This window comes from Callorhinchus milii, unplaced genomic scaffold (genome assembly GCF_018977255.1).
Source record: "Callorhinchus milii isolate IMCB2004 unplaced genomic scaffold, IMCB_Cmil_1.0 Scaffold4, whole genome shotgun sequence".
NCBI classification, from domain to species: domain Eukaryota; kingdom Metazoa; phylum Chordata; class Chondrichthyes; order Chimaeriformes; family Callorhinchidae; genus Callorhinchus; species Callorhinchus milii.
In genome coordinates this window covers 41,026,957-41,043,742 of record NW_024704745.1, presented here as the reverse complement: position 1 = coordinate 41,043,742, position 16,786 = coordinate 41,026,957, and the positions used below count along the sequence as shown (strand labels likewise).

Here is a 16,786-nt window from a genome sequence, read left to right as displayed (position 1 = left end):
CGCATGAGTCATCTGCCTGTTCAGTGGGATGTTAAAATCCCAGGGTATTGTTCAAAAAGAGTAGGGAGTTTCTCCCGGTGTCCTTTCCAACAATTCCCCCCCAAACAAAATTACTCACTCATTGCATGGCTGTATGTGGGACATTGTTGTGTGCAACTGACTGCTGTGTTTCGCCCACAAAATACAGTCAGTCCACTTTACAGTATATCCTACGAAGTACTTTGAAACGTCCCAATGACGTGATAAGTATGCTATATCAAATGCGAGGATTACTGTATAGCTCAGCCTCAGTTTGCCTTGTTTATTGCTTGTTTATTACATTGTAGCTAGCACTCCTAGATCTCTTTCAGCGTTTTTCTTGGCAAGTTCAGTTTAGTGTAATAACCATTTAAAATTATTACAAACAAACTTCATATTTCTTATTTTCTTTCCTCTTCTATTTTCTCTTTTGTTATTTTCTACAGGATATTTTAGGTGAGTGTTTTACCTATTCTGTGTATTTTAAATATTTTGTTATCTTTTTTACTAACTCTTTGAATGATCACTTACCTTTTTTTTAATTTTAATCCTCCCTGGAGCTAAAATGTTTTTAAAATTTTGATGTGACAATTTTGCAGCTAGTCAGAATCTAAAAGAACATTGCCAACGTTAGACCCAGAAGCATGCATGGTACTCAGAGTAAGGTAGCATCTCAGCACAAATAAATGTCAGTGGCATTGTAAGTGTTAGCAATTGCACAGTAACTATCTATGGACTTCATGCATTTCCCTTTTTGCCACCATAACAGACAGAACTCAGCTGAACTGGTGTGCGCATTTTAAAGAATTTTAAAAATATATTTCAAACCTGCATTCCTGAATTTCTTTTTACATTCTGGACTCTTATAGTCTATGTAATGCTTCACTTCAACCTTGTGAAATACAAGTTTTGACTCGTACGCCCAACCCTTTAATTGCATTACATCTAACCTCGCAGGATTGCAGCAGTGGTGACTTTCATGAAAGAATGTTTAGTGTTTCAGTTTGATTAAAACAAAATTGAGAATAACTCGTCCCTTTTAAGAAAAAAAGATTTTTTGAGAAAGTGACATCACCAAAAGCTACGCAAAGATTTATTAGCTTTTGACATCAGTTTCTACCTAAGAATATCTGTTACATCAAAGTTCTTATCCAGTAATGGCTGGAATCGTCTTCAGGTGAATCTATAAAGATTCTAAAGGTATTGTGGCTGCAAGGAATATTAACATATTTTAGTGTTTTCGTGTATTTTTACGATTGATTCGTCATTGATGTTACTTGAGCCTGTTTTAAAGGCAAAATTGTGTAAGTGGATGATGTTTAAACTCGACAGCTGTGTCTTTGTCTTGTAATTTGTGAAAATGCCATCTGCCCTGTATAGTTTTTGAAACAACCAATGCTTGCTTGAATTTAGAGAAATTAAAAGGAATATGGATTATTTAAAATTGTTATTGATTGAACCTTTTGTAGCATGGGTGACTTAAATTAATATCTGTCATTCATTTTATGTCTGTTTGAATAATGATTTACAGATCTAAATGAAGAAGAACATAAATTAAATTGATTCTCGTAATAGGATTTTTTAAAAATTATATACAGGAAGCTAAAGCTCAGCTTCAAAGTAGCATCTTTTTGATTTTCAGTGCTGTAAACCATAGTAGTTCACTGTGTTACATAAACCAACAGACGACATTTTCTTTAGTCGTATGTGTTAGTTTCAAGCAGTTCACAATAGATTTCCACATTTAAGTATTAGTATTCAAGTGGGGGCTGAGCGAATCAGATGAACCAGCGCCCCAGGAAGCAGACAGTAACATTCCTATGGCAGCTACAAGCAGGCTCTCCTTCGTCTTTCTGCTAATCCTTTCTATTGCTGTTCAATGATAACACTTCTTCACTGGAACTAGCCATTATTGCTGGACGTGCTATGACAGATACAGGAATCCTATTCAAGACAAACATTGAGGATTTAGGTTGAGGTAGTTAAAATAGGATTATGGCATCTGTTTCATTCTGAACTGATTCTTTGTACTGCAGCTCTGCAGAGCATAGTAAGAACAGTAAGCTCTGCAGCGGGTTTTGCTGGTGACAGATTTAGAGATGAAGAGAAGTCAAAAACTGTTGTGGTTGATGTACCGTCTTACACATTTCACGATCCCAGCTGGTGAAAATTAGTATTTAAATATATAGTGTTGAGGCAGATTGTCTCATCGGATAATAAAGGGCTTCTTCTCACTATGTCTGTCTTCTGGAGAGTAAAATGCAAGGCCAAAGACCAGGACATCAGAGGATCCTGTGACTCAATTTACGAGATGCTTTACTTGGTAAGAATCTGGTTTATACCTCTGTAGGTATGATGAGAATAATCATGTTGTGTGCAGTGTGGAAAATAGATCATGAATCCATTTCTTTGTTTCTTTAAATGTTAGCAGAAATTGCATTTTATAACTGTATTAGGGATACAGCATAGCTTGATGACTGCAGTAGATTTATAAATCTCAATAAAGGTACAATTTGCATTTACATTTTAAGTGTTTGTTATATAGCAAAAATATCTATATTTCTTGAAACACCTTGAAATTTCTCACGTTTTATTTATGACTTTGTTTTAGTGGCATTGGTATTGGGGGAAATAAAATGTTTTAGCTCTTAGAAAATGAGTAGTGTCTCATTCAGATACAATATTTCAGGCTTGCATCTTGTAGTCAGTTGCTCTAAAATGAATGTTATTTTCCGAAACATGTACTTGCTTTGCCTGTATCATTCAACAATTTTGATCCCTGACTTGAAAAGAATATTTTAAATTGGTAAAGAATGAATAAATTGTAACAATTTGAGTATTTTTAAATTGAGTAATAAAGTGAAAGTTAAGTATTTATATAGGAACAAAGTACCTAATGGTGCAGTGTTACTGTGTAGAGTACTGATAGAATATATCTTTGTTTTTGTGATTCCCCTCATGGAGAATTGTTAATTTCGGCCAGATTGATAGTAAATTAAGGTACTGTACAGAGGGAGAGAGGTACGGGACATAATGACCATGCTAATAATTACAGCAGTAATCTAGCAGCAAGTTGTTTATCCTCCCACTCAGCCAGGATTTATCATAGATAGTGTGAATATTTACAGTACAGTAATTAATAATAATAATCTTTGCATTTCATATTGCGTTTTATGAAGTCTTAAAGCGCTTTACAGAATATACTGTAAAGTGAACTAACTGTTTATTTTGTGGACAAAATGTGTCTGTGATGGTGCGAGCTTCCCCACTGCAGCATAATTTAATTCCATTTCCCTGCTCTTTCCTCATATCCTTTTTTGGGTGAGTACAGAATTGGGATAAACGGTGATACTTCACACAGTCGATAACCTGTCAACTTTCACTATATGGATTCACACGTGAAGAATTGTCGCTGTGAAAAGGCATGAAAGGGTGGTCAGTGCTTGTGCCAGTCATGTTTTCATCACTGAGAAAATTGAAGGGAAGAAAATGAAAATAATTTGTAGATTGGCTTTCTTTAAAATCCCCTCTTGAAGGAAATAAAATTCTGCTCTTTTTATTTCTGCTCTCTGAAAACAATTTCAGTGATGCTGTTTTCAAATTTTTAAAAATGATGTGGAGATTTTATGCGTTGCAGTAGTTTCAGGTATCAGACTAAAGTCTACAATAGAGGAAATGTTGCTAGGTTACAATGCCTATAGGTGATGACGATGTACTGCAGTGTCATACAAGATTTTACTATTTATTTAAAAAAGTCCTTCAATGAAATGCGACACATTTCTGTATTGCTACTATTTAAACTATTTTCTATAGTTTTTAACCCAGCTTGTTGTCCCTTTGGTTTTGTTTATTTTCTATTTCTGCACCCCCACCCCTTACTTTTTCTTTTAAGAATTACCTTGGTTTAATTTGTATCCTCGGAAACACAAGGTTCTGGATTCAAAGCCATAATGGGGTTTGAGCTCAGTATATAGGTTGACATTCCAGCACAGTATTGGGCCAGTGCCAATTCTGCAATTGTCTGCATTGTCAGAAATGCTGCCTTTTGGATGAGACATGAAATCTTGCATTTGATTTGACACCTATAAAGTGCAAACAACTCAAACACCTATAACACGCTAATTGCTGTGTGACTGCAGGATTGTGACTGTATTTATAGACAAATGAGGCAGCCAATTTGCACAAAGTGCAAAGGTGTCAGCCTGTTCATTTTTGGAGAACTCTCACGTACGAGACAAAAGGTTATGGGTTCAAAACTCACCATCAGGCCTTTGAACTCACAGTCGAGGCTGAAACTCCAATGCAGTGTTATTCACGAAGGTGTCAATCAGTTGTTTTATCTGTTTCTCTGATTGGTGCACTTCTTCTGGGTCTCTTCATGCTGTCTTTCTTGCTTTCTTTCACTAGTCTTTTGTAGCAGTTCATCAATACCCTTCAGAAGTATGCCCCTTGGAATCACATTCCTGGATTATGGAGCATGCAGAATGTCACTATAATTTTTGCTGCATTTTCATATTATTGCAAGACGCCATTAAACAATAGTTTTAAGACTTCAGAGGTTTTAACAGTGAGTTATAATAGTCACTTGAGTGCAGCATCTTATATTTTTAGGGAATCTATACATTTGAGTAATTTTGTTACTGCCTGAACAGCTGCTAGCTTGCTAAGAGCTTACAATATTTGTTTGTTTACTCAGCCAGAAGTCTTAATGCACATAGAAACCCATTGCAATGCTTAAAATTCTACTCTTTCAGCTATTAAGCATTCAAAGAAGAAGAATTTTGCCTGCCCATGCTCTGAGATTACAGGTGTGGAAAACAAGGAATTAAGTGCTCAAGTACAGTACTACTAAACTTTATAACTTTATTATTTAGTATGCGGTAATGGTAAAATTCCTGCTTCTTATCCAGCTAGAACCACTCTACCTGTTAAAGAGGTGGCTTCCAATTTTATAATTTTATAAATATATTGTCCTGTGTAAAGCTTCTGAAAATGTTTGAAACAGAAAGTTGTCACATACTTGAAACGTCTAACTGAATTAACTAATTACTTTGCTTCTAAGATGACTGAGTGAATAATTCGCATTTAGATTTTTAATCCTGAACTGTGCATTTCTATGTGTATTGCTTATTAGGAATAAAACAAGAAAGGATCATGAAAGGATGCAGTTGTAGATCTGGTTCTAGGTATCAAGCCAGGGAGTGTCAGTGAATTCAAGGAAGACGAATATTTGGAAGAATTAGACTGAACAACCTTATTAGGTTCTCAATAAAGAAAGAAAAAGAGGAGTCGAAGACAAATATGGAACATGTTGCCAGGAAAGGTAGTTGAGGCCAGGATACAGGAGTCATTTAAAACGCAGCTTGATGATGAAATGGGGCGACACAGCAGGGCGAGCGTTCTTTTAGGAGAACTAACCCATGTGCAGTAATCTATTAAACTGGAATGTATTAAACATTTGAATGGGATGACGGGATACTTGGTTGGAGAAATTGGTAGATAGAACAGTGAACTGACTGAGGGTGATGTTCAAATATATATCAACTAGGTGTAAAGGGGTTACCAAGTCGTGGCCATTGTTCATATGTGAGCCATGGCAGAGAGTTGACAGACCACTGGAATGTAGAAGGAGTCTGATTTCTCACCATCTGGCTGCCACACATGAGTGCTAGAACTGCAGTGTGACAGGAAAGGAAACATTCATAAGAGAAAAGAGTGGAGGAGTATGGAAGGAAGCTACAGAGGAGTGGATTAGGACGGATGGATGATCATATGGAGTATAAATGACACAGACTGTTTGGGTCAAATGGCCTGTTTTGGGGTTTAGCTTTTATGTAATTCTACATGTAAATTACATCTACAGTATTTCTAATTAACCCAAACATTGACAGCAATTTTGTTTTAGTTGTTAATGCAATGAACATACAACTTAATTTTGAAAATTTCCATCTTTTTCTGGTAATGTCCTTGGTTGAAGCAATAAGTGTGTATTGCTTCTTGTGCTGTATGCTCAAGTGCTGCGAGCTTCTTCTAAGTTTCTGCATATTCGTTTTGCTTATGCTAGTTGTACGAGTAATTGAGGGATGCATCCAAGGGCTTATTCACACCCCCACAAATCTTCTCTACCTCTAAATTTTGTTGGGTATGTAGACCGATGAAACTTTAAGTTGATCATTATGATATTGCATTGTGGTTATAATGGAAAACTGAGCATTTGTACCTTTGGCTGTTGTGAAATGTGAATGTCAACATTCTTAAAAGTGAGTAATATTTGTGTGTGCCCTATAATTGCTTTAACATCATTGGTCATGTCTGTTGCAAATGTAGAAAAGAGATGTGTAATCAGTTGCATAGGCGGCACCTGATTAGGGCAAGAGAGGGTTCAGGCCCCCAAATGAATTACATTACAGCTCATCTCTTTAAGGGGAGCTCGGAGGGGAAAGCCCTGAGACCTGAGGAGGACTACAGCCAGTCCTCCGAGAAGCTCCAACCCCAGCACCTGTGGGCCCCTCTTATCCTTCTCCCAACTCGTCGTCAGTGCCTTTCCCACTTCTGGTCCAGCGGGCTCCTCATTGGGGTATCCTCACCTCTGATTGACCAATGGACCAGTCAAAGTCAAGCCTATCTTAAAGGGGACTGACCCTCTAACTGAGTTTTACTCAGCCCCCCTTTCCCCCCAAGAATATTGTCACCCACCACCGATGAGTCTTTTTGTATTCAGAAATAAAATAAGGAATCAATATCTGTATGTGTGATGATGACCAGCTGACCATTGTGGTTATAATAATAATAATCCTTGCATTTGAAATAGCGCCTTATCACATCGTTGAGACATCTCAAAACTCTTCACAGAATATATTGTAAAGTGGATTGATTGTATTTTGTGGGTGAAACGCGCAACCAATTGTGCACAGTAGTGTCCACAGCAGCAACAAACAGTCGTGTCCCAAGTTTTTTTGAGAGATTATTACCCCTGGAAAGTGATCCGCCAATCGACTAAAAAAAAGTGTTCCAAGTGTAGTAAACAAGTTGAGTGTAGTTTTTAGCAAGAGGAGCCTTTGTTTGTTAGAACAGACCAGAAAGAAAGTGCAGAAACCACTGTACCTCTTTCCTCCAGATTAGGTAACTGCCGTTGCTACACTGATAATAAATAAATTGAACTATGTTATCATTGTGAGCTTGATTATCTGGTGTCCTTATTATCTTGATTATCTTGATTATCAGCCCATAGACTCATTCTTTAGAGTCAACACTTATTTTAATTGGCAAGGTTACAACCATGAATGAATTACTGACTGGGCATTAAGTCCAGTTTAAGCCAATATGTGGCGCTGTCGAGAACAGTACTCAATATCAATAGAACGTTATATCAATTTAAGCCACTGTGAAGGTGTAGAGAACTGCCTTTAATGACATTATGATATTGGTATGTCAAATTTCAACCACCCTGGACAGAAATTTTGTACAGGATATAATGCTTTTTTTAAAATCAGCATATATACATATCTTAATAAACAAATTTAAAGTAAAGTGTTAACTTTAACATTATCCCTCAAGCTCAGGCCTTTTGCACATCCCTCAATTCCTTTGCTCCATCATCGGTGGCCGTGCTTTCAGCCTCTGTGCCACTTGATGCAATTCCTCAATCCCTCTACCTTGCTCCCTCTTTATCCATTTTCAGATCACATCTGAAGACTTATGGGCTTGGTGTCAAACTACATCATTGTTAAGTGCTCAGAGACGCTACCCTGTATGAAAGGTGACATAAATTCAAGTTGTTGTTGTCCCTTATATTCCTATGTCTTGCACAATCAACAACAACAACTTCCACTTATACAGTGCTCTCCACGCAGGGTAGTGTCTCAGAGCGATCAGATACAATATTGTGATAAATTATGGTACAGATATTTCAGTTGGACTCAAGCTGTATTAGTCAATATCAGAAATAACACAAAAGGGAACATTGACTTAGAACTGAATTCCTTGGATGTTTTTCATTCTGTCCCAAGTTTCATAATAAAGCCTAACTTTTTCCGTATTATAAAAGGCAAATTTCTCCAAAATCAGGAATATCTCCTCTCTAAAATGGAGACCAGATTTGCATGGTATTCAGGACATAAGATGGAGCTGTTTACGATTATCTACTCTGTGTTCACAATATATATTGTACTTCAAATCTCTGTATCCTTCTGGAAATTCTATCTCCGTTTTGGAAAGCCATTCTGTATTTTTCTCTCTGAACCAACAAATCAACGAGAAAATCTGTAATAATTTTGATCACTTGCCCAAGTATAAATTACTTCGCCCCCTGACAAGCTGTCATTTCAAAACAACCATTTGGCAGTGTGCTACCAAGAGATAGCTTTCTTCATAATACAAAATAGAACTCATCCGCCTCTAATGCAGACTTGTCCTAAATACCATTTCCAGATGAGTCGGTGGTTGCTGCGTGAGGTGTTTTTGTAATCCATGTCTTTGGAGTGGCTTCTCCGTGCAAAAGGACCAAAATAATAAGTAATGGTAAAATGAATTCTGAATGTCTAGATGAGGAAAAGAACTTTATATTTTCCTTTGATGATTTTGACCATTAAATGATTTAAAATAGAAACTTGGTATCTGTATTTGGATTTGTAAGAAATTATTGATTTCTATTGCCTCATCTTAGATTAATGTTTGAAATATAAAATTTACTTATGATAAGGGGGGGGCATATTTCCATGGTCCAGGCATTTAGTGTTAATGTGTACATATTTTAATGTACGTAATGGTGGGTAACAGCCTGTCAGCCTGGTGCACTGGTGGCACTTTCACCTGTGAGTCAGAAGATTGTGGATTCAAGCTCTACATTGGGACTTGGAATCATATAGTCAAAGTTGACACTCCAATGCAGTGCTCTGGAGAGGTCGGGGGTGGGGTTACATTGTCGAAGGTGCTGTCCTTTCGTTGACTTTGAGACATTAGGCCAAGGTCCCATCTGCCTGTTCAGGTGGACGTTAAAGATCCCATGGCATTATTGTACCAGAAAAGAGTAAGGAGTTTCTCCCGGTGTCCTGGTCAACAATTCCCCAAATAAAATTGGTCACTCACTCCATAGGCTGTATGTGGGATATTTCTGTGCGCAAACTACACAGTCAATCCACTTCCAGTATATCATGTGATGCCCTTTAAGACATCTCAATGATCTAAAAAGGCGCTATATCAAATGCAGAGTATTATTAGATCATTTCTGTGGAGGCAAAGTGCAATTATTCATAACTGTCTTGTTGAGGGAGTGTTGCAACAGCCCCTAATAATAGCAACAGCACTAAAGATGGGCCTTTTCACATGCGCATCCTCTTCTCCACTGGTCTTTATGCTCCCATCCTACATTTTGTGTCAATTCTCTATGTTGACTATTTTATCTTTCCAACAGAGGTTGTTGTGGGAAAATTAAATCCTGTTTTATACATAGTGCCTGCCTTTGGGGCTTCTGTTGTCTGTTGCGCATGCAGTGACATGTCAAAACACATTGAATAATGGGAAATATAGTCTTGACCCGTCACTGCATGCACATTTACCAGCTGCATTAACCAAGTACTGCAGGCGCAATGTAGATTATTGATTAAATTATATTTAATATGAGTTATAGTTTGCCTGGAAGTTTGTGTAATGTATAAGTTGTATTAAATGTTATGGTCCCGACTGATAATAATAATAATCCTTGCATTAGATATAGCGCCTTATCATGTCTCAGAAAAGACTGTAAAAACGTGATAAAGCTCTATATCAGATGGAAGGATTATTATTGTGATTACTACATGCGACAAACCAAGTCTTTTCCCATTATCCAAATTCTGAGTTATATGGTCAATGAAATTAATTTTCTCTGATGCATATTTTAACTATCAGATTAGTTTGTTATGCTCCCAACACCAAGCATTCCAGATTTTCCATGTTTTTCTCCCTTTGAGCTTCTGAATCACCATTTGGGGCAAGCATTCAGTAGCAAACCCTACAAAATGTAGCAAATACAAATCAAATTAGGCTAAATCTTTGGGTGCCCCAGATCCTTCTGAGTATTTTATAATACTAAAGACGAAGTCACACAAACAGACTTCTTTAATAATAATTTCAAAATTCTGGCATCAAATTTATGCAAATTTGAAGTTGTTTGTTAGTGTTTTTAAACAACCGTGATTAGGCACAAGCAGGAAGTATACATCAGGCTTCTTGCTGTACTGTTGAAAACAAAATTGATTCACTACCAGCGACATATATGCAACACAAATTTTCAAAGTATCTAAATCAGCGCGGTCCAACAGGTGGTCCACATTACACAAACTTACAGCAGGCCACACCCGGCGACTGATTTCATCCGGCCTGAGACCATTTCCAACATTCCACCTTCCGCTCCCTCCTTACCCACTGAACGTCTTCCTAGGGCAGAGGCAGGAGCTGGCGGTTTTGAAGACGCAGCGCGGTGAGTGGAAATAGCTGTTACTGCAGTCTGTACCCAAGCTGAGGGGACGACAAGCACGTTTCCTCATCCACCACATCCTGAGTAACCACCGGCTCCTGCCAGATAGTGAACCACGTGGCTGATTGGGAGAGGGAGAGGTTGTGGAACGAGAGAGAGAGTGATTGAGAAAGATAGAGGGAGATGGGGTAGAGAGAGAAATAAGAAGAGTGAGAGAGCAGAGAGAGAGGGAAAGTGAGTGCAGAATTCTGTGGTTCACTGTCAGGACAGACGATCGGAGCCTCCCTCGTCTACCATGGTGGGGACCGAGACTGAATGACGTGCCGTGAAGGTTCCTCACAGAAAACGGCCTCTTTCCCTAGTAAAAAAAAACTTCTCAAAACACAAAATACTGCAGATGCTAGAATCTGAAACAAAAAAGAGAGAGCTGGAAAAACTCAGCAGGGCAGGCAGCATCTATGGAGAAAGGAAAGTGAGTCAACGTTTCGGGTCCAGTTCTGACGAAGGGTATATCCTTCATTCCCCCCTACTCACCCTACCTTTGCGACCTCCTGTACCGGCCATTCCCTTCGCAGAGCAAACACCAGTTTGCTTCATGTCCCCACAACCCATCTTCCTCACCATCGCCATTTATCCCCCTTTCCCTGGAGTTCCATTACTGGAGTCCCTCCGACTCGCTGCCCCCTTCCCTCTTTCAAGGCACGTCAAGACCTAACTCTTTAACCGCGCTTTTGGTCCTCTTATCCCCTCACCATCCCACCCCTCTCAGCTTAGGTGCCCAGCCAGCAGTGTTGATCGCTTTGAGATGTCCTTCCATCATGAAAAAGTTGCTGTGTAAATGTTATACTTGTGCATGGAAGGGAAATATTGCTTATGTGGCCCACGAACCTTCCTCAAATAGCGAATCCGGCCTGCGGCAGCCAAAAGGTTGGACCATCCTGGTCTAAAGTATTCCAAATTTTTAGATGGTGTTTGTGAAAATATATGCCATCTTACCTTACTATTACTATGATTACAAGTTTAAACATCCCTCATTGTTTTTATTCTCTATACTTTTATTCTTTTCTAGAGTACAGAACAGGTGACAGCATTTTGTCGAGGTCTGCATGAATTAAGTCCAACCGACATGTCATCCCAGCCTTTGGATTCTTCATTACCTCACCAGGCTACATCGAGACAGCTGACTGATGCTGATAAATTGCGGAAGGTCATTTGTGAACTTGTAGAAACAGAACAGACATATGTAAAGGTGAGAGCATGGAACACAACACAGAAACCCATTTTATAGTAATTTTTAGTGACTTGGGAACAAATTAGGTATATTTATTGTATTTAGGGTTTTGCTCCAAGTTTTAGTGAAAACATAGCTCAATTTTAAATTTTCTCCACTAAAGTATAACCTGAACTATAATCGGTGTCATTTGAGAAGTCATGGGTGAAAATTTCAATATACTTTTTAAGCCTGCTGACCTACTGTAAATTTGCTTTCTGGGGTGTGCTTATGATGGCTTTGTTCAGATTTATTTTGTTCATTTAAGTGGTATTCCTCCAACTAAATGTGCAGTATATAGTGTGGCCATTGTGAATGGAGATTGGCACACCCAGGGACCAGTCAGTGTTTTCATTATCATAAGATTGCTATATTTACCCTCGTCTGTAGCCAAATTGGAATGTTGATTTAAAAATAGTTTTCAATTTTCCTCTCCAAACCTCATTTTTTCTTCACCTTTCCTCTGCTAATCGCCAGTGGCCAAATGTTTCCAAACCTATGTGCTAATTAACATTTGTGGTCAATTTAGCAACCGTACGATATTAAACATATCCTTGGTCCCCAGGCGTGCTGTAATTGCCCCCCCACCCTCCCAGTATCCTTATCAAAAATGCAGAGTATATTAACTCGCACTGGAGCTCATTCATTCAGGTGCATTCAGGTTGTAGCAACTGACCTTAGCTGCAGCAATCTTGTCTTGGTGTTGATGTGATTGTTGCATTCAAAGATTAACTTAGATGTATCCATATCGATCTCGAGAGCTTGGGATTTCATTGACATCAGTAGTAAGAAGGAAATGAAAAATAAGCAAAATGATAAAAATAGTAATTATTTTGTTAAATTGGACACATTTACATTTATTTTAACTAGGTTAATATTAATGTTGTTTTCAATATCACAGAACCAGATAACACTCAGAAGCAGGAGTTCCTGTAAACCTACCAGCAGTTAAATAATAAATGTGATTTTGGTGTACTTTGTTTATAATTTAGTAAAGTTTGTGAAGAAGTTAAATATGGTACACTGACATATATAAGAAAAGTACACATCATTATTCATAAACGAGAGGGTCTGGGTTCAATTCCCGAGCAGGGCGAAACCCTAGGCAAATTTCCTTGTTCTACACACCTCTGTTTACCTAACAGTAAGTAAGAGCTTGGTTCGAATTCAAGATCCTTGTCCTCACTTTCAAGGCCATTCATGGCCTTGCCCCTCCTACTTCTCTGACCTGCTGACTCTCTACCAACCTGCCCACTCCCTCTGTTCAGTGGGCTCCGGTCTGCTCCATGTCTCCTGCCCGAACCACCCTACATCAGCGGCCGGGCTTTCAGCCTCTCTGCCCCCAAACTCTGGAACTCCATCCCACGGTCCCTTCGCCTCGCTTCCTCCCTTGCCTCCTTCAAGGCCGGTCTCAAGACCCCTCTCTTCGATCGTGCCTTCGGTCGCCCTCCCACCTCTCTACCTTCCCTCACCCCTACACCACCCCTCCCTCATGCTTGGGCCCCGACACCTGACTGTTTAGCGCTTTGGGAAGTCCTCTCGACGTAAAAGACGCTCTATAAATGTGATTTTGTTGTTGTTGTCTTAGTCAATTGTCGAATCGCTTTCCGGAGATAATAATCACTTTTTAAAAAAAAAATTGGGCTGTTCAATCCACAACTTTGTGTTGGACATTAATGTGCTCTATTGGCTGCTGCGTTTCGCCCCAAATTATTCAGTCAGTTAACTTTACAGTATATTCTGTGAAGCTTTTTAAGACGTCTAAACGAGGTGATATGGCACTATCTCAAATGGAAGGATTATTATTATGGTTAATATTTGGTTTGCAGGATCTGAATCTACTCTTGGAGAGATATTTGAAACCACTGCAGAATGAAACCTTTCTCACTCAGGATGAGGTATTGCCTTTTATTTTGGTCATATTAAGTGTAAAATATACACACCGGTTTATTTTGTGTAAATAGTGTTTGAGCTTGATCTTTATATTTCAGCTTGATGTCCTTTTTGGAAACTTGCGAGAAATGGTTCAGTTTCAAGTTGAATTTTTGAAAACGTTAGAGGATGGTGTGAGACTGGTGCCAGACCTTGAAAAACTTGAAACAGTTAATCAATTTAGGGTAAGATTGTTTCAGCACTCTTGGATTATTATCAGTCCTTCCTGAATAGTACGCATATTTTCTTCTACATGGTGACCAACAAGTCGTCATACCATTGCAGTGTCTAATAAGTCTTAAAGAAATTATGATATTTTGTTTTTTTTAGATAATGGGGTAGTTATCATGACTTTGGTCACCCTGTATTTCTGTAATTTGGTCTTGATTATTTTTGCGAGTTAAGTAAAAATCCGACCATAAAAGAATGGGAAAAGTGAAATGCCAAAGCAATGTAGCGCAAAAATCTACAACCATCTTTTAAAAAAAAATGTGAAATAAAAATACAATACAGCACATCGTAACACAAGCAGGATTATAGACTTTTTGAGTTCTTCCTTGTAAATAATTCACATAGTACATTACGGCATGGATACAGGCCTTTTGACCAACTAGTCCATGCTGGAACAGGGTTTTGAATTTATATTTGAGATAAAATCCAAGAAAATCTTTACTTTCACATCATTTAAAGTTTATTACTTATATCATTTCTGACTGACCTCGTGAATCTGTCTGTGGAAATCCTACACGTTTGTAAAAGTAATCTACTACTGATTATTTCTTCCTTCATTTGCAGAAAGTACTCTTCTCATTGGGCGGTTCATTCCTGTACTATGCTGATCGTTTCAAGCTATATAGTGCATTTTGCGCCAGTCACACAAAGGTTCCCAAGGTTCTTGTTAAAGGTAATAGTTTTGGTTTAGTTTTGAACACTGTATAGTTTAAATTCCATATCTTGCTTCAACTGTCAGCTGAGAACGTTTTGTATTTTTCACAGTTATAAAAAGCATGGTGTAAAATACTTAAGAATTTATGGAATGTACAAAGTCCAAAATTCAGATAATATTATCATATTTGAAAGAAACATTTAATTGAACTGAACGGAATGTGAATACTATTGGAGAGTTTCCCGTTTCCCCCCCAGCTCGGGTTCTAATCCCTGACTGTTCAGCGCCTTGGGACATACTCCCAGCCTGAAAGGAGCTTTACAAATGTAATCTTGTATTGTATTACTCCTCCTCCTTTATTAAATATAGAATTTGTTTACCACTGTTGAATATTTTCATGGCATATCACATCAATGTTTCAAATAGTTTGCTACATTATATGCTATTTTTGTTTAGCAAAAGTCAATCCCGATTTAAAGGCCTTCCTCGATGCGCAAAATCCTAAACAGCAGCATTCATCAACGTTGGAGTCCTACCTTATCAAACCCATACAACGGGTTCTGAAGTATCCCCTTCTGCTGAAGGAACTGATCTCGCTGACAGACCCTGACAGTGAGGAACATTACCACTTAACAGGTAAGAATGAGTAATTATTTAGATTGGCTTGTTTATTGTACAGAATATAGTAGTTAGCATTTTTTATTGAGTCTGATAGAAGATTTATTAAGGAATTCATGAAGATTACATTAGTAAACACCTGTCATTTTCCTCATGGACAGATTCACAGATATCTGGTTGGCTCAACTGGTAGCATTCTAGCTTTTGAGTCAGACAATTGTTGTTGGTGCAAACCGCATAACAGGGACTTTGAACCCATAGTCAAGGCTGACACTCCAAAGCAATGCAGGAGGAGATATTAAACCAGTTGTCTGCCTGTTCAGGTGCATGTTACAGATCCCATTACACCATTCCAAAGGGATGAGCGTGTGTCCTAGCCAACAATCCCCCAGATCAAAAAATGGTCATTCACTTATTTCATGGCAGTTTGTGGGATGTTGCTACATTAACCTACAATTACTACATTCTACAGAAAAATTGAAATGTTTTGATGTGATATGAGGCTATGTCAAAAGTGAGGATTTGTTTTTATTATAATAAGCTTTTATTCCTGTTTTAATATTTCTCCAGTGTCTGTTGAAAGTTAAGAAATGAATGTCTGATCTAGTTTTTTGTGTGAGATAGAAACAAACAATGGTACACATATGCTTTTAAATAGAGGTGAACTGTAGGAGGACAATTTAAACTTAGATTGCAAGCTGTGGTTGCGACTAGGACAGTAAATCATCAAATTTTCTCGAGGAAAGAAATTATTAGGGCTTTAAAAGATCAAATGAACAAGAGACACCAAGTTTTAGAGGCAGGCAAGCAGACATATGTCTGCAGAAGAATAAACATCAGATAAAAATGAGTAAACCACAATGTGGAGAGAGAAGGAACAGGTTCAACAAAAGCAATGCTATCAATGGGATCTCCCCCCACCTCGCCCTCCTTACAATGGGATCTATTTTGCAAAGGAAAGTGTAATGCATACTGTCAAATGCAAGAATATCCTTTGCTGAAAAAAAAATTCTTTGGAACAAAATAAAAATGATTACAATTTTAGAATCTTTAAATTATGCATCAAATGTAGCTGTCGGCAAAATGTCAAACAGAAAACAAAATATTTAAATAAATAAAATGAAACTTTATCACAGAAGCGATGAAGTCAAGATTATTATACCTGTACTGTCTAGTTTGAAACAGACACAAGAAAAACAAATATACTGTTAAATTTAGCTGTCTTAGACATATCAATGAAAATCAAGGAAGGACAACCATGTACACAACTAACTTTGTAGTCGACGATGTAGCATTGGGAAGGATATACAGTACTTACATTTCTTGATGGATACAGAACTTCAGCACCACAAGCTCCAGCTGCTACTTTGCCTAGCCTTTCTCTCTGCGTTCACAGCATCCTAAAACGTAACTCTTTGACTGTGCCTTTCGTCAACAATCTCTCTGGGGTAGTCTGCAACATGAAAGGCATTATATAAATATGTGGTTTATAGAGTTGCATGAATGATAGAGAAGTTATATAAGACATAACTCCTAAAAAGAAGCCAAAGAAGCTTTGCAGCAGAAAGAGTCCTCCGAGCAGATGAAAAAGAAACAGCAATTGCAA

The 16,786-nt window shown here is 38.1% G+C and overlaps 1 protein-coding gene across 1 annotated transcript in view; it reads left to right on the top strand.

The window, feature by feature from the left end:
* Positions 1-16,786, top strand: part of LOC103185540 (TIAM Rac1 associated GEF 1) — an 87,154-nt gene that overhangs the window by 63,105 nt on the left and 7,263 nt on the right. Inside the window, exons 16-20 of the mRNA XM_042334263.1 lie at positions 11,544-11,723; positions 13,574-13,642; positions 13,736-13,861; positions 14,472-14,580; positions 15,019-15,198. Coding sequence (XP_042190197.1) covers positions 11,544-11,723; positions 13,574-13,642; positions 13,736-13,861; positions 14,472-14,580; positions 15,019-15,198 — 664 coding nt within the window. The remainder of the gene's footprint in view (positions 1-11,543; positions 11,724-13,573; positions 13,643-13,735; positions 13,862-14,471; positions 14,581-15,018; positions 15,199-16,786) is intronic.